The sequence below is a fragment of the Acanthopagrus latus genome, chromosome 11 (assembly GCF_904848185.1).
Source record: "Acanthopagrus latus isolate v.2019 chromosome 11, fAcaLat1.1, whole genome shotgun sequence".
NCBI classification, from domain to species: Eukaryota; Metazoa; Chordata; class Actinopteri; order Spariformes; family Sparidae; genus Acanthopagrus; species Acanthopagrus latus.
In genome coordinates, this window is record NC_051049.1 from 4064871 (window position 1) to 4083533 (window position 18663).

The 18663-nt window shown below is 41.2% G+C and overlaps 1 protein-coding gene across 1 annotated transcript in view; it reads left to right on the plus strand.

The window, feature by feature from the left end:
* Positions 1-3596: 3596 nt before the first annotated feature.
* Positions 3597-18663, plus strand: part of tgfbr3 (transforming growth factor, beta receptor III) — a 72060-nt gene continuing 56993 nt past the window's right edge. Inside the window, exons 1-2 of the mRNA XM_037114635.1 lie at positions 3597-3887; positions 8530-8700. Coding sequence (XP_036970530.1) covers positions 8640-8700 — 61 coding nt within the window. The 5' untranslated portion in view covers positions 3597-3887; positions 8530-8639. The remainder of the gene's footprint in view (positions 3888-8529; positions 8701-18663) is intronic.

The following is an 18663-nucleotide window of genomic DNA, read 5'->3' on the forward strand; positions in this document are numbered from 1 at the left end:
CTGAGCTGACATTTACGTTGTTCCGAGTCACACAGCATCTCCTTTTCACTGGGAGTCTGATATCACAGCAAAGCGAGGCGGTGTTTGTTCAGGAGGGTACGAGTGATTTCACACACAGAAATTAGTCTGCTCACAGTTTAGCGCTTGTGATTGGGGTGGCGAGGTGGAGAATTAAAAGTGTGTGACAAAAATGTCTTGTGAGAGCTGAAAAAACAAAACAATTTACATCCTAATATTAGAAGCCACCAAAAAAACTTGTTTAATTTGATCACAATGAAAAGCATCTCAACTCCTCTTCACCTAAATAACAAGAGCAGTAATGTACAAAAGGAAATGTTTAGTGTCTATATATTGCATGCACTTCTTATGGAGGTTTAAATTGATTTATTGTAAGTGAAGTTTCTTTGAGTGAAAGTGTCTGCCAAATGAATGTAATGCAATCTGGGCGAGTGCTTTTCTCTCCTCGAGGCCAAACATGACCTAAACATTTAAATAACCAAATGACCTAATCCGTAACAATACCACATGGAGACATGCCTCTCAAATTGGTTGTTTGGGCTTTAGTTATTGGCCATTTGAGCATTTTTAAACCGCTGCGTTGAGAAATTCCTAAAAAATATGAATGCCGTTCCAGAACCAGTGTGTGAAGGCCTTCCAAAGGTTTCTCTGCCTCCTGTGAAAACAAAATATTTCATGAAAAATAATACGTTAATAGCTTTTCTGTGTCATGTTCTTGGTGCCTTACAGACGGGACGCTCTTTGGAACGTCACAGCAGACGAATATACAGGTAGTACATTAAGAAAAAGTGATTATAAGCAGCAAATGCCTTCATACACAACAAAAACACAAAGCTAAAAAAGGCTACATATTGGATGGATGGATACATTCACAATAAAAGAATTTCAAGTTGGATCCCTGCAGCTGTAAGTGCTCTCACAGCACTAACAGCCGTGTCCTTCAGCAAAGCACTGCACTCTTACCTTTTCACTCATAAGTGGTGGAAAAGTACTTTTATCACAAGCACAATAAATAACACCACAAGGTAGAAACACTCCACTTGGAGAGTTCAGTCAAGTGGTTTTCCCTCTGTTGTACCCCACTGATGCAATAATGTAAAGGTGCTAACTAAAATCATCAGAAACATGTGAAGAAATGACAGTTTTGATTGATGTCGAAGTCATCTCTTTGTTGGCTGCAGAGATATCTACTGAAGTTAGCATGCTAACTAGCTGGGCCTAGCCTGTCCTGTCTCATAACACCACTTTTAAAGTGAAACTCTCGCCAAAAAGCAACTGAGGCTTTATCTGTGATCGAATAAAAGTCAAACATTCATTTAGAAGCATTATCGGCACTTTTAAGATTAGGAGAGTAAGGATTAGTAGGAGCTGGATCTCCTGCGCACCGCCGCCGTCATGGCAGACGAAAAGTGCCAAACCCCCAAGTGCTGAGTAGTAACTCAGTGAGTAGTTCAAAAACCTTCTTTTTAGTAAACTCTGTGTACACACACAATGTTCTCAATACTCGGGTTCATGTGTAGAGACCCTGGTGATACTACGAGCAAAGTTTCATGTTGTGTCAAGGCTTCTTAGTGTTTTAAAAAAAGAGATTTTGATGCTATCATAAAAGTGCCCGTAGCACTCCACTGAAAAATGGCTTGCCCGAAAACGAAACTACAGTAAATCTTAAAAGTGCCGCTTTCGTCGTAATTATACATTTACACAAAGATTTGACTCATATTCAATCACAAATAAAGCCTCGGTTGCTTTTTAGGCGAGAGTTTCACTTTAAGTCAAAAGGTGATAGTTCAGTAGTGTAGCTCAGGTCTCAGGCTTCATAGTTCACCAAGCTAATTAGCTAACGGCAGCTAGAGTTAGCAGCAGTTAGCGGTTCTCTGGTGATATGCGGCTATTTGTTTGAGTGTAAATTTGACAGGTGGCAAATTCTTATTCAGTGCACCTTTAAGAGCATTTTTTTTCATTTGGTGATTTTGATGTTTATTCTTCCATTATCGTGTCTGGAAATGTTATCTACATGTTTAGTAAATGCCATTTTGATTTCTAAAGTTGTGATTAATGATCAACAAAATATATATATCGTAAGAAACGCAAATAACTGCTGTGGTGTGCTTGTCCTGTCCTCAAGGCGTTCCTCTTTGGAGGCCAGTGCTTTAAATTAATCTGTAGCAGTGTTTAGCAGTGACTCTGTAAAGACACTCCCACACAGAGTTCAAAAGCTTGCAGACTCTCCTCAGTTAGTCAGAACTGAAAAAGCCTCTCTGATGAAAGATGAAACGACTTAGAGAAACTGAAACAAGTCCGGCTGCCCACGACACAGTACTGAGAATTACCACGACCTGCAACATATAACAGTGTTTAATATTTAAAGTGAAACTCTTGCCAAAAAGCAACTAAGGCTTTATTTGTGATTGAATATGAGTCCACAGATGCTTCGTGTAAATGCATAATCACGACGAAAAAGGCACTTTCAAGATTTACCGTACTTTTGTTTTCGGGCAAGCTAATTTTCAGTGGAGTGCATGGGCACTTTAACGCTAGCATTGATCCATGTTGATCCCCGAGTGCAACCAAACGGACAGGAGAGTAATGGGGGACCTCTTACCTGGTAGGTTGTACTCAGGGATCGATACTTTTTGTCTGCCATGATCCAGCTCTTACGGTGAGTAGTTCAAAAACCTTCTTTTTCGTAAACCCTGCGTACAAAAACAATGTTCTCAATGCTCATGTTCATGTGTAGAGACCCTGGTGATACTACGAGCAAAGTTTCATGTTGTGTTGAGCCTTCTTAGTGTTTTAAAAATAGCGATTTTAACGCTAGCGCTAAAGTGCCCCATGCACTCCTGTTGAAAATTAGCTTGCCTGAAATCGAAACTACGGTAAATCTCAAAAGTGCCACTTTCATCGTAATTATATATCTACACGAAGGTTTGACGCATATTCAATCACAAATAAAACTTAGGTTGCTTTTTGGTGAGAGTTTCACTTTAATTGACTTTATGTAAATTGGTCATAGCTATCTTATGCCTATAGTAAAGTTAAAAAAAATATATATATATAAAATCAAGCCTCTTAAATTTGGTTAGGAAGAAGTAAATACTCAAGTGAATATAAACTCAAATGCAGTGTGTGTTGATTTTCCTACATCCGTGTTATCGCCTCTCATCAGCAGCAACAGATGCTTCGGTGCTCAGCGGAGCCACAAACACTAAAACGTGCAGTGATCGGTGACAACAAGAGTCTCGCTTTGCCAGAACCCCCCCCCCCCCCGCCCAGAATCTGGCATCAAGAGCCCCCATGCAGATACAGATCACAACATGGGGGCCCTCATGTGATGACAGTGACCTGTAGGAACCCTATACAATAAGTTTTGTATAGAATAGCACCAGCGCCTGAGCTGTAAATGGGGACTGATTGCTCACATGCATCCTCAAACTAAAATATGATAAAGCAGGATCAGGTGACAGAGGAGGGGGGATCGGGGCCGGGGACCCTCTCGCGCGCGGACCCCCGAGGAGCCCGTGCACCCCGCTTTGGGAAGCTCCTCAGCAGCCCATCTCGCGCACAGCTCAGCCTCCTCCCTGTAAGCCCCGCCCCCCTCAGATGAAGCGCTCAGTAAACGGCAGTTAACGTTAGATAGTATTTAGTAAACCGTCCCAAAGTTCGAGCGACAGGAGCCGTTTATCCACACACGTCTCACCCACAACGAGCTGCTTTTCCCCCCCTTCTTCTTCTTCTTCCTCCAAACTACGGGATGGTGTGAGTGTCCGGCCCCGGGAGGAGAAGAACCGCTCTGATATCCGCATCCAAACCGGAGCGACTTCAAACTTTCAACCAAGTTCACTTGGACATTTTCTGGAGACTCTGCCTTGGTACGTCCCCGCTCAACGGCTCTACCTAACGCACCACAGCTTTAGCTTAGTTTTCTAACAGAGCTAGCTCGGTAAACAAAACACTGTCTTTCCACACGACGTCTGTATATACTGTTGAAAATGTTCTTTTCCAGCCTTTCTGAACCGCCCATAAATCCAGCTGAACATCTGTGTCTTGACTCCGCTGACATGCAGCTTTCCTGCTTCCTCTGGTTGTTAGCTTAAAAAAAAAAAGTTAGTCGTGTTGATATCCAGTGTTTTTTCTCCTGTTCTCGTTTTTTAATCAGGGGAAAAAACTAACGTGAAACAGAGAGTAAACAGAGTGTTGTATCCGGTGCTCACAGAGGTGTTCCCGTACAGATAAGAGGAACAAGCGTGACAGCGGGACCGAGCCGCTGGCTGCCAGTCCGGGCAGCTCCTGTGGGATGAGACGTGACTGACAGACGGAGCCGTGCGGTTCAGATGGTAGCCAGTGTGTTTGAGTTTATTTGCACGGCAGTGGAAATAACCTGCAATCAAGTGGTGGGTTGCTGCTGTGTGTTTATAACCACAAATGTCAGTCAGTGTTCCTGCGATAGAGGATCATGTTTTGGACCCTGGAGACACATCAGAGCGCAGATGAGTTCAATTACCCAGCACTGCTTAATTGCATTATATACCTGATGTCTGATTTGACACAGAAGTGATATTATTGATGCGTGGTTATTGAGTTGTTATCTGATCTAAGTTGGCCAGTTCAGGGGTATTTTATGCAGAAACATGCAAATCCTATTCAGTTAATTGATTGTTTTGGATGTAGATCTACAGCTAATGATGATGATATACTTGTAAATCATTTAGCTGATTATTGATGAACTTAAAGTGAAAAAAAGCCCAGCATATTTTCTCAGAGCCTAAGGTGACATCTTCAGATTCCATATTTTCACCCATTAACCAGTCCTGTATCCAAAGATATTCAGTGGAACAAACATAAGAGCAGCAAAAACTCACATTTTACAAGGTGGAACAAGCAAATGTTGGTCATTTTTGCAAAAATCTGTCTATTTTAGCTCTAATTTAATTGGTATTAATACATAAAGTCACATACATGAGCTGCAAATAACAATTCTGTACATATAAATTAGTCTGCTGATGATTTCTTGTATGATTAAATGATTATAAATCTCAAATTTGAGAAGCTGGAACCAGCAAAAGTGACTGTTTTTGCCCCAAAATGACTGAAAATATGACATTTTTTTTTTGTTTTTCACACTAGAGTAGTAATTGTTGAACTAATTCTTGGAATTGAGCATCATGTATAATCTATACATTAGTCTGCTGGTAATTTATTTTCAAACAGTTCATTGCTGATTACCTTTAACGTCAAACACAATTTGAAAAATGCCCTTTAAACTCAAGATGAAATTTTCAGATTGCTTATTTTATCCAAACATCAGTCCTTAATCTGAAGATATTCAAGGTAAAATGTTACATAACAGAGACAAGAAGCAAATCTTCACATTTCAGAAGCTGGAAGAAGCAACACGTTTGTCAATGTTGCTGAAACAACCCTTAAATATTTTAATGTTTTAAGTTTTCTGACACAACTAATCATTTTAGGTCTAATCCAAGACATGTGGCATCAGTATAGATACTTGAAAGCAACATAAATTAGCTGCAGCTGACAATAGACCCTTTTCACAGCAGACATTTTGACTTGTCAGTGCTGTAAAAAGCACAGGTGTAATTATTTTAACATTGACAATGGCTGCGTTTGATTTAGGTTAGCTTGTTCCAGGTAGGAAGCTCTGATAATGTGCATGCTCACTCACTGACATGGCTCTCTGGGATACTTAACAGAGCCGTCCTTCCCAATATTGTTTACACCTGTGCTTTGACATGCCAGAATGTGTCATCGTTGTAGAGTACTACTACATTTGTAGACTACAAAGACACACATCATGCAGAGGTATCAGAGTCTTAGCTCAGTCCAGGATGTTTGTAGCATGTCAACCCTCATGGATTCTGTGTACAGTGTGTGGACAGGCTTTGTGACTGTGAGTCAGACTGGTGATCAGTCATTCAGAGCTCTGCTTTTGCGCTGCAACGAGTGGGAGGTTTGGTGGTTTGTCAGTGCTGAGCCTGTACACACACACACACACACTTTCACACTGAAAGAGGAGAAGAGCTCATTTAAGAACTCTCACCAGGTCATATAACAACACAAACCTCCAGATGACTTATGAAGCAAACTGAAATGATTAGAAAGTCTTGCGTTTTACTCATGAACCACAAGATGCAGTTAAGGTATCTCAGACACTGCCTCTGTCTTCAGTGGTGCTCCTCTCTTCACTTCTGGCTTTGTGATCAGGGGAACACAGTGTATGCCCTTAGGATGTAACAACACTTAACTCCAGCGTATGCATTCGAGATGACACAGATATAAGCCAGGCCTTTAACATTGAAGTGACCACAAATATGGAGCTTGGTTTCAGTAATGTGCAGTACGTTCAGTCTGGGGTCTGCGTGTTCTGATGGGCTTTCCAGATCTTCTCCGGGTGAAATAGTTGCTCGGCTTAGACGGTCAGGGTTGAATAGAAGTCACATGAGGTGATTTGAGTTGTTGCTGCAACAAAACCAGCACCGTGTTGTGCAGCTTTTGGTGTAAAACCCGGCCAGCCTAACCCAAAACAAGGTAAAAAACTGCTGCCCTAAATTTGACTTTAACTGCTAGTGAAAATTTAGATACAATCTTTTTAAAACACTGTGATCTCTCTAGATAAAATGAGCTCTTTTGACAGCAGGTCTTTCAACCTTCAGCCATATTTTTCACTAACAGAGTAAGAAACTCTCTTTCAAGCTTGAATGTTGCTTCCCTTTGATTTGGACTTGGCCTTGCAGAAGGTTTTGCAACAAACCTCTGTTGAGTCAGTGAGGAGGTGAAGGAGGGGCATAAATCAAACAGAAGGCACTGGCTCTTCCTTGAAGGGCTGAAAGTGTAATATTTGTCATGATCTTCCAAAATGACTCCTCAGCCACTGCAGCTGCCACACAGTGAAAGGCCCTTTTGTCCTACATGAGCTGCTTGCACAGCAGAGCGATGCACCTTTAGTGCCTCTGTGCATCACCTCCCTCACCCTTAATGGTTCACCTCGAGTCAGATACGTGAACATCTGTTCTTTCCACGCGGCTACTGTTCACGTCACATGCGAAGCCTTTAAACTGTGAACGAGTGCAATTCCTGTCACAGCACCTTCACTGCAGACAGTAACAGTTTTGTTGCCATAAAGAAACCACTCAGTGAAGTAAGTTTGCATAACTTTGTCCGTGGACCATATCTTTCTAAAATAAATGTTTTGGTTGTGGCTGCCAAACACGCCGGGTAACTATCTAGAATTAGTCAGAGCCAAAGACATACTGTTTAAATGATTCTCAAGAATCAAACAATATTTTGGATGTGATAGGCTGTAAATTTACCAATTATGTCAATACTTGCCAAAAAGTATGTGTTCTGCCTCCTGAAAATGTTAAATCCACTGATTCTTTAAACTGTGCACAGCATATCTGTCTATCTGATCTGATCTATCTGTTTTTACTCTATGCTCCAAATCAATCAGAAAAGAGAGAGCTCGCATCCAAGCACATTGAACGTTCAGTGCTGGACAATAGGGGGAAAAAAGGAAGTCTGCACCCTAGATATGATGCACTGAACATTTATTACCTCCACATGTGATATTTTGGCTAAAGCCCTTATTCAGACACAAAACTAGTGAAGAGACACACCTTACAAGTGACTGTGCCTAATCAACAGGTAAAAACGGTCATACCGTACGGCCTTGTGAGGAGAGATAATTACGAAGCCTGTAAACTTAATTCATGTGGAAATGCACATTCGGGGCCCCAGAAGAAAACCCATATATATAGATATACAGAGCACACATACACATATAAACATGTATACAGAAAGGAACACACAACGTCTAGTCCCTGTGATCATTGGAAATAATTAAAGAGCTGAAAACAAACACAGGCATTTCTCAGCAACAGTACATTTTAATGTCACTTTGACTATATGTAATTGAATAACATGTTGGTTGACTGCTAAAATGTCCAGATGATTTTATTTTAGGTAATTTAATAGGAACTCCATTGACTCTGTGAAAACGTAGTGCATCCTTTGTGATTAGAAGTGCATAGATTTTTTGCCCCATCACGGTGGTCAGTGTTTGCGTTTACATTACCAAAGTGAAAGCTTCAAACGAGGCCATGCTGATTAGCGTGGTGGTATTAAGCTGCTTACTGAGGACCCCACTGGAGCATTCAGTGTTTTCTGGCGCTCTCAATTAAATTGTGTTAATAACCTGTGGCTTGTTCCAAAGTGCTTCACACCCAGCAAGCCAGTCAGCCGTCCCGCACTGCTCACCAGCTCTCACTGGCCATGGGCACGGGAAGGTGTGTGCATCACGGTCCTTTGAAGCATGCAAGACCCCCAATTAACCCACCAGGATTAATCCCCTGCTCTCCAAACTGCAGCCTCTCTTGTCTCATCTCATCACTCCCACGGGGTGTATTAAGTAGAGGCCAGTTCCCTGCTGTTTGTCCATGCTCAATGCCTCAGTCTCCTTCTTCTGGTTGACTTTCTCTACTTTTGTTCACTTTACAGCTGAGGGCTGAAGCTGACTTCCTGTAGACTGCTTCGTCGAGAAGGAAACCTTTGTGAAAAGCAAGAGAAAGGCCAGTTCGTCATACTGGAAGCTCCAGGAAAATTACAAAATGGCAAGAAGATCCTCAGTAACCTTAATACTTCTTGCAATATGTTGCCTGGCATCTGCAGGTAAGTTTCTCGCACTGCTTAGCTACATGTGAAAGTGATTGCTGTCAAATTCAGTTTTATTGTTAGGAGCCAAAGTCAAACCCATGCATCTATCTGGTATTAGGAATAGATTATATGAACTATGCACCAAGCCCTGCACTGCTGTGTTGTCAGACAACCGCAACTTTGCCCATACCCATGGGATTTTCCATGTGTACTCCCAGCATGCCTTTCTAGACAGTGCTTGTCAGAGTTGTGTCTAAGGGGGATTTTTGTTTAAGAAAGTGCTGACAGGTTCAATCTCAGAATACAAACAGTCAGCAGGCCTACATGTAACTGTCAGATTGATTGGAATGAGAATCTGATGCTGCCAAATACTCAGAAATTTACAGCCGTTAAACTGGCAAACCAAAAAGACGAAGAGAGTGTAATGCATGTGTGATAATCCAGATAATGTTATTTCCTGCCACAAACCGTCCTATCTGAACCTCACATCATTAATAGGAAATACTGCACCTCTCACTTGAGGAATGTGCCCGTTACGTACAACCTTTTTGTACGACTCTAATATGTTCTTATAGATATAAACGCTTTCCTACAGCGCTTAGATTTATATCTGTGACACTCTACCACTATCTCCTTCAGATTGCTCTCTTTGGTTTTTGCACATCGCTGAGATTGTTTCTGGCCACAGGAGGCAACAACTGACTGTACAACGACATAGAAATTATTATTCATAAAAATAATCAAATCTAATAATAGTCCTCATGAAAATTAGTCTTAGTTTTTCTTACTCTTTTAAGAGTACTTTTATTTATTAATACCATTAAATAGTCATTCAAAATGGCTGTTTAGGATAAATCCTGTGGGGACCATTCATTTCTGTATCTGATTTCATGGTGATCACTTTAATGGTTGCCAAGATATTTCAGTCTGGACCAAAATGAGCCCTGCTGCTTGTGTGGCCAAGATAATACAAATATGTCACAGATTATTGCTCTAACTTAACAGCCTCACACAATTTTTAAGTTTTTAATGGTAAAAAAAAAACAAAACACAAATTGTACATTGGAAAGTTCAAGCACTTGGTCAAATATATCTAAAAGTTGAAGTGTTTGCCCTGTATGATAGCCTCTCACTGTCTTGGTTGCTAGCTTAGCTTTTTTACTCGTGTTAGCCAACACTTAGCCACTGGCTACATCTGAACAGTTTGGACTTATTTTATACAACTGAAAAATTACTAGTTTTGGTTTAAATGTGACCGGCACCATGCCCAAGCTAAAAGTTGGGGCAGTTTCAAGATGTTGTGGAGTTGGCCACAAGATGTAATTAGAGAAACTGTTACTGCTGTAATTTCCACATTGGCTTTGAAAATCAGCAGTGGTTTTTGTCGTTTGGTAACTTGACCAATATATTCGATGTACGGCCCAAATCCACTCAGCCCTAACCTGCAGTTTGAGTAAAAAAATCTGTCAAGTTGGCAAAAATCTGACACGCAATCTAGTGTGTACATTCCTCTTCCATTTTTCATATTGTTAGATGTCCTGTTTACAGAGACTGGTTTCACAATATACAGCTCTGGACCTGAACTCAGTCCAGCTTTAATCTGCAACATCCCGTGTTGTTTTTCTGTGGTAGCACGGGAATAATTACCCAGTAGGAGGCATGCTATGTATCTCGCACTCGAAAAAATGTGTGGTTTCACATTTTTCATGCCTTCCATCTAATTGCCAACATGGGTTATTATTTGAAAAGTTCTCTGGAGGTTTGAACCACACTCTAGAGAGTTGACTTTTAGTCAAACAATAGCAGTGTAGTCAGAGTGTGTTGTGGGCAGAGCAAACATAATTTCTCCCACAATGCCAGGATCTCCAACACAATGAAGTCACGTACAAAGTTTTCCTCTAAATTCTTCCTCATACGGAACAACACATTGTTGTACTGTGTCACAAGGGACAGATATTTACAGTAAGACAACCAAATGCCCTTTCCTCCGAAGTCCACTGGCAGCGAGCATACTCATGTGATTTATGGACAAATCTTGAGTTGCTCTTGAGTTATCCAAATAGTTGATTTTTGAACAGGTAAATTGCAGTCCAATAAACACATTTGTAGATTAAAAGATATTCTCCCATCTCTCAAGCTTATCAATTTTGTTTCTTCATATTTTTTATTCACTACCACTTCAGCTTATCTTTCTCCTCTCTCTCTTTTTCTGTCTATTTCTATCATCTAACAGCATCTGTGTAAACAGTCACATCTGCCCTCTAAACTTGTCAGGAGAGCTCTTACGTAATGTTTAGATTAGTCTAGAATGAGTCTTCTCTCAGTGTAATGCAATCCAGGATCTGGGCCTCCCATAACTCTTAAAAGTCAGACTGAGAGCACCTTGACATCCATACTTCAAATCTCGGCTCTGTTGCTTCACTCTTTTGCTGTTTATAACTTTTTTTCCCTCTTCATATCCTTGCTACCATTTTGTGGTTGTCTCTTTTTAGCTTGCCAAAATGGTTATTTTGTGAAGGATATATTATGGACGTTTGGGCTGAGTTTGGGTTTCGCTGTGAAATAGAGTCTTGTCGGAGCCATGCCAGATATTAATTTGAGGCACTTGCCAGAAACAGCCCTGGCAGCATGCTGGTTATACTGGAGGCACAACGCCGGGCTGCTGCCTCACTGAAAAACACACCAGTGTTGTTGATTGGAGAAGTACTTTCTCCCTCCTATTAAGGCCCTTACTGATTGTACTTACGCGGTGACTTGATGAATGATGAAGCCATTAATGCGAATCTGTCTACAGCTATCCATCATGGAACTATATGGTCCAACAACATGATTGTTGAATAAAACAATAACTGGAAGAAGGGATTGAATTGTGCTCGTAGTCACAGTCCATACGTACAGTAAAGTAAACAACTTTCTCTCCGTCTGCATATTTGTATACTCTTGGCAGACAAGAGTCACTGTGAGGCCAAAAGTGGTTGTAATGTTTTTTTCCCCCACAGTTGAGCAAAAGGTTCGTCTTTATATCCACAGTCCTTTCTTAGGGCCAGCAAGAGAGGGGACTGCCAAAATGCATTGTGCAACCGCTGTAATCTGAGAGGTGGGGTAGCCAGGGGGAGGAGAGAGGCAGGCGCAGGCGTGGGTCGTCTGGTCCAAATCGACACACTCCACACACGTACAGCGTGCCAAACCGACAAAGTCCCTTCCAGCGCGCTAAACCAGATGTTGCCCTGTGATTCATGCGAGGAGCCCGAGCAGCACAGAGGCTGTGTGCTGCTAGGCAGAGTGGTCGGGATGTTTACATAGCAACGGGAGTCCCGTGTGTGTCTAATTACAGGTCTGCTCTCCCCCATGGTGAGGCCTTTATCTTAACAGCGCTGTCAAGGAGGAGGCAGCCATTCTGGCACTGTCTGTTTATATCTTTTGCTTATTGAATAAAGGTCACCCTACTATTACCCAGTTTAATTAACAGCAGTTTATAAATTAGATTAAGGGATATTTATTTTATTTGCTCACTGTTGCTCCCTAACTGTCTGTCACTGAGAGAAGACCTGAATGAAGTGCAGCAGACACGTCCTTACAGATAGACTCGTATCTTCGTCCAAGTCCATCATTTCTTGTCAGCCTCCCGTTACGAGGAACGCTTGCGCAAATCTGCAGGAGTGAACCGAATCGCCGCCCCTTTCCCCTCTCCCCCCTGTCTCTGTCTCATCCCGTCTCTCCATAGTTCCAGTAAGCAGGCGTGTAAATAATTTCGGTCAAAGCCAGTAATGGGAGACAGCTGGGGTGATCGTGCGTTTTCCATTGTGTTTCACAGCCCCATGAAAAAAAGCCACTGGAGCAGGGGAGAGTAATAGTAAGAGAGAGTGACTTCATTGAAGAAAGAGAAAGTAATCGTAAAAAAACAGAGTCCTTCTTTTCAGATAACCTTTGGAGGCTGCCAGAAAAAACGATGATGGGCGATCATGTAGCGTTTGTTGAGCTGCTTTTTACATTTTTTTTAGTCATTACCAGCGTGAGTTCATCAGAACTTCAGTTACCTAATCATTTTGCAAAGGTGCCAACTTAAGTGCACGACTATTTGTCTGCAAAAAAACAGTCCTAATATGGGATTCTAGCTAAAGGCGTCCAGGTGGTGTCTTTCATCAGACCAACCTCTCCAGGGGCCTCACCTTCCCCACTCCATTTCCACCAGATGAGTCCTGCTGAAAGACCATGTCCCAATTTTGGAACGGTCCTTTGGAAAACAGGAGTGCCTGTCCAAAAAATGACAGCAGGCCCTTTACTTTGTCCTAAATAAGAGCTGTTTGGGTTAGATCACAAACACACGCACTTAGAAACGCTCTTTTTCCACTTCCATTTGAAAATTTGATTTCACCAATCAAATAGAAGATGTGGTTGAGGTGGTTGTAGGAAATAAAATAATCATTAGCCGCTGTGGAATTCCTTTAAAAAATGTTATTGGTAGCTTGAGTATAGCCTACTCCTGTCATTACTTAAGCATCTGCGCAACAAAAGAGCAATAAAAACTGTTAAAAAAGTATCATTTAGTAGCAAATGTCTGTGTTTTCAGTTTACAGCATTCACATTACTTCATGTATATTATCTGCTGACTTTGTATATTTACTAGACATCTACTCATAACTAGTTTATTGTCTGGCGACTGGTGTAACAAACCTATTATTCATCATACTTTCGGCTGGTTAACTGTGCAGTAAAGAGGCCCCTCCAGCGCCCTTTGTGCGTGTCAATACACGAGGCAGCATGGCATTTGACAGGTCATTCTTCCTTCTTTTTTTTTTTTTTTTTGCCCCTCCTTTCCTGAAGATGAAGAACCCCGGAGGAATGCAGCCTTTTCCAGCTGGTGTGAAAACGCTGTCCGCCTTGCCCTTTCTCACCTCTGTGGCTCCTTCACACTGGGCTCACACACTGGCACAAAGGGCCAGCATTGTTTGACTCGCTGCTTTCTGTTGATGGCAACCTGCTGCTTCTCAAAGGCCCCTATTATCACATCTGAGCGATGATGTTTTTGTAAAATATCACGGGATCAAAGACATCTTTTAGAGCTGCCATTTGATTGATGCCCAAAATAAAAAAAAGTATCAGTGCAGACAACGCGCTTGGTAGAGATGTCCCAGTTAGCCTTTTAGAGGCTTTGAAGCTTCATGAACTACTTATATTCAATGAATGAATGAATGAATATTCAGACCTTTGATATCAAGGATTTGCTTGCTATTATATTGCTATTGTAATTAAGAGTCTAAGATGACGACAGGATTGGAAACGTCAGCCACTTGCAGTTTGTCTCCAAAGTCCTGAAAGTCAACTTGATGAGCGAGTGAGTGTTGAGGTGGGTCGGATTCAGCCTCATCGCCCACAGAAATGTATGGAGGTTTAGAGACTACCTAAACTACATCAAGAAGCTATATTTCTCTTTCGCCTTATCTGTCTTTTTTAGTGCAGCTGACGACTATGTACTTCTAAAGAGCTCAACATTGACTGCTCACTATTTGAACAGCTTCGGTTGTGAATTTCCCATTCGTTCACTGCACTGCCGTTCAGAAAATCCCTGTATGAAGAATTTTCCACATAGAAATAAGCCATCCAACAATGAGCTAGATTGTTACCATGAAACAATTGATGAAGAGAAAAGATTCATTTGAAAAACAAGTCAAGGGTACAAGACTGTGTACATAATAATTCATAGAGTGAAGAACTACTCGTCCCTACAAACCATTGCAAATTATTCCTTTCTGACTTCCTTAGCAACTCACAAACTCACAAAATACATTGCCTGACTTTGTCACTCCAGAACATGCCAGAAAGGAAATCATGGTTGCTTCCTGATAAACGTAATGGTAAAGATCCGATTGTGGCAGCAGTAACTCCCCTAGCCAACATGACTTTTGCGGGTGTGGTTAACCTTTCCATAGATACAGCGAGCTCCACCAATCAGAGACGACGCTGTTTCAGATTTTAGGGCGTCTAGCACTTCTCCATGGCATTGCATAGATGCTGGTAAGTCTGTCTTGGATGTTTTAAACATTATGGCTAATAATCAACATGCCTGATTCAGAATACAAATGTGATTTTCACCTCTGAAATGTCACTGTTGTGCTGACGGTAGACAAAGCATCAAAGCTTTGAAGCATCTTGTCAGACTCACTGCTTAATATTATTGATTTAACAAAATCATTTCCTCATGCCCCAAACAAGTCCAGACCTATCTGTGGATTTCCCTGGGTATACAAGGGTGTGTGTGTGTGTGTGTGTGTGTGTGTGTGTGTGTGTGTGTGTGTGTGTGTGTGTGTGTGTGTGTGTGTTTGTCAATTTCGATAGAAGACCAGAAAAGTTCTGGTTAAGTAGGGCTGTTCTTGATATTCGTAAACAGTGTGGTTGTGATCCAGATCATTTGTTTGAGACTTGACGTAGATGAAATGGAGCGTAATAAACTTTCAAACGCAAGCACACTGGGATTTACAGTATTGTTTCGGCTCTACAACATTTCTCCAAACCTCTTTACGTTCTGCGGGCTTTTAGAATTTCCGGACTTAAGGATTGTAACTCAACAAGCGTCCTCGGAGCTTTCAGCTGACCTTTTAGCCCCAGCCCGTCTGACATATTGACTTTCCATCATGGCTGGTGGATGATATTAGGTACTGTACAGTGAGGGTTTCTGGCGAGGCAGATGATCCAACACAAATGAAATGAGGCTGATATCAAGTAGGACAAGACAAGAGGCTCCAGGGCACACCTCCCTGCATCCCCTGCTGGGTTTGAATTTTTGTGAATGTAGATGAAGCGGCTGCTCCAGAACCCCTACCAAGCTGCTGTCAGACAGCATGGCTTTTGCAGGCTTTTATGATTGATGAGTGAGATGCCCTTGGAGCAGCAGGACAGATATTTCTCTCCATTGTCCCATTTAACCAGAAACGGCTCTTCAGCTCGGGTACGACTGATGCAGGCCACTTATGTAATTTCAACAAAGTCAAGTCTGATTGAAAACCACATAACCGCTGTGTAATAACTCTAATATACACTTATTTTTCCTTCGCCAACAAAGCCCTCACTTGTTTTGGTTAAGGATTGGATGATAATTTATTTCCATCTGTTTGCTCCTTTAAAAAGAATTATAAAGAATTATATTTCATGTTTTTCATCCTTGACTAGTTGACATCTGCTGCTTTTATACGCTTACCTACACTGATTTAGGTCACAGATAATGGACCAGTTGACAAACTGGACCAGTTTGTGGTTCGTGGTAAGTCTGCACTACGTTTCCGAAACATGAACAGCCTGTTCTTGTTTCGTGACTGTGCTGACAACTTTTTTGTTCTTTGATATTATAGGTCCAGACAGCACATGTCAGCACCCATCAGTAAAGACATACAGTGGTAGCGAAGCCAGTAAAATCTTCAGTCCTATACGCACACATGCTCAGTCTCTCCCAGCTGTCTCACTTTACACAGTGGCTCCTGTGTTCCTCTGGGAATGAGCCTTGTCATCCATCTCTTCAAAGCCCTCTGATTTATGTCTGCATTTAGAGGTGGAGAGAAATGTGCCCACTTCCATCTCCTCTGTTTGCCTGTGGCTTCAGATGCTGTTTGTAATTTTTCAAGTATTTTTTTTCAAGCAATGGTGATAGCTTACCAACAGGTGGCCACGTCATCTGTCAGGGCTGATGAATAATAAGTGGGCTCAGTTTCAGTCAGGGCAACTTGTTTTACCTACCTACAAGATATATGGATTTGTACATCTTTGGCAAACAGAGCAGTTTACTATTGTGTTAGACCAGTAGTTTCTACACAAACCTACTTCTTGAACATAAATGCGTGTCACAATTGCTTTTTTTTGTCCAAAGCCCAACTATTCTTCATTTACTGTCATAAATAACAAAGAACACCCAGCAAATCTTTATCTAGATTACTGTAAGAAATGTACTGTAATGTTTATTACTGCGTCCTTACTTTGCTCTTGTGCCCTGGGTTTTGCCCCTCAGGCAACATAAATTAAGTGGAGGTTGTTTGGCCACTAATTTAAGCTGAGAGGAAGACTGCAAGCACTGCTCTGAGCTTAAATAAATACTTAAAACTCCTCAGTATGTTTTTGGGTCAAAGAGAAAATGATTTAATCTACTTTTTCATTTCAGTTAACAAGCCCCAGAAAAGATGTTGCAATAGAACATCTCTCACATACTGAGGCAGTAAATTACTGCACAGTTTTCAAGTAAAGATGGAAATAGATTATTTATTTATGTACATAACAACGTGATTGAACGTTCAGCTAGGGTTGGATAGTATATAAGATATATATGATTATTTTGATATGATACTATACATGTCATAGATATTTGATTTCATTGTATCGTCAATCATCATAAGTATTCCTTGTTTATATTCACTTTACTGGTTATTATTTGTGAAAAATCTCATTGTGAGATGCATTTTTACTGGTACTGTTTTCCTTGGTATTCAGTGCCTTCACTGTTGCTGAAGTTTCTACACACACAGGGATGTAATTTATTGTTTGAACACCTGTTAACCTACTTAAGAACGTATAAAAAGCTTTGCCTATATACCCATACATGTATCTGCACCACATCACCCACATAGATAAAATATAATCTAGTGAAACCCCCTGTCTTTAAACTGTATTTTCAATTATATGCCAGCTGACAAGATTACGATTGATGAATCTCTCAATAAAGTGTGTTTGGGTTGATATTAGGTTACGGAGGGGTTTGCGGGATATCTGACTTCAGATTTCACACTTTGATGGGGGAGTTTACGACTTCCCTAATGGAGCTGAGGCTCACCCCTACACTCCTCCCTTCATCCCATTCCAGCTTCCTTCTCTTATTCCTCTAACGTTACAGTCCAGAGATAAATCCTTTTCATAGGCAGCCCGATAAAGTGAACTCACACTACCCTTATGAAAGGCTTTACTCACTTCCTGTAGTAGTGACTGAAGGTTCAGGGGTGAGTGGGCTGCGCTAATGTCAACACTGCAGAGCTAGTGATTCTTTTAGTCCAAACCCCTTAGGAAAACAAGAACGGGCAGAATATTACGTTCCCTAAACTAGCTTGCATGCTTCATGGTCCATGGGAATCATGCCCTGCAGTAACAAAGAAAGGAGTGCAGAGGATTCATTTAATCCTGTAGTTCATATGGGAACTGGGATATCCTAGGTAGGGAGGAGATACTGTATATTGAAACTAGAGGCCCCTTTGTGCTACTTTGTATTTATTGTAATTAAGTTGGCCTTATGCTATCTTTACATTATTGGACAAGTGTATTCACAATGCATCATCCCCTCTATTGTTTTGCGATATGAAGCCTGTGTTGACATATGTGAGGTAATCTTCACTGCTTTGACTGTCTTATGTATCTGGAGGAGAAACACAATTTTCCATGCTTACTGAAGGATACTGGGAACTAGACATGTGAGGATGTGTACGCACACACAGGGGAAGGTTCTGTTTGTTTATCTTCGGAAATGGCTTTGTGGGAATATCAGATTTGTCCCTAACTGGCACACAGACTGACATCACTTCCTGTACCCAAATCTTGGCTTGATGCCACAGTGTGGACGGCAAACAAAGTTGATTCTTTGGAAATAGAGGCGTTTATCTCTAGTAAGATAGGAGGAGGCTCTATTTACGAATGCACATCCCAGGAAGGGTCCTGCTTTTGTATTTTAAACTAAAAGATAATTATCAATGGTACATCTCGTAGTTCTGTGTCCTGAATGAATTATGTTGAATTAACTTGTAGTTTAACCAGAACTGATAGAAGCTTTGTTGATATAATGTAAAAGATGGATCTGAAATGATTGAATAATCTCTTCAATAAGGGAAAGTATAAATGCAGAACACTTCGATGGATTATTATTAATTAATCACAGCATAATGTTGTGACTCCAAGCGCAGTTAAGTCAACCAGTAGTCTGCATAATGTCACTTTACATAGTGTATGGTTTCC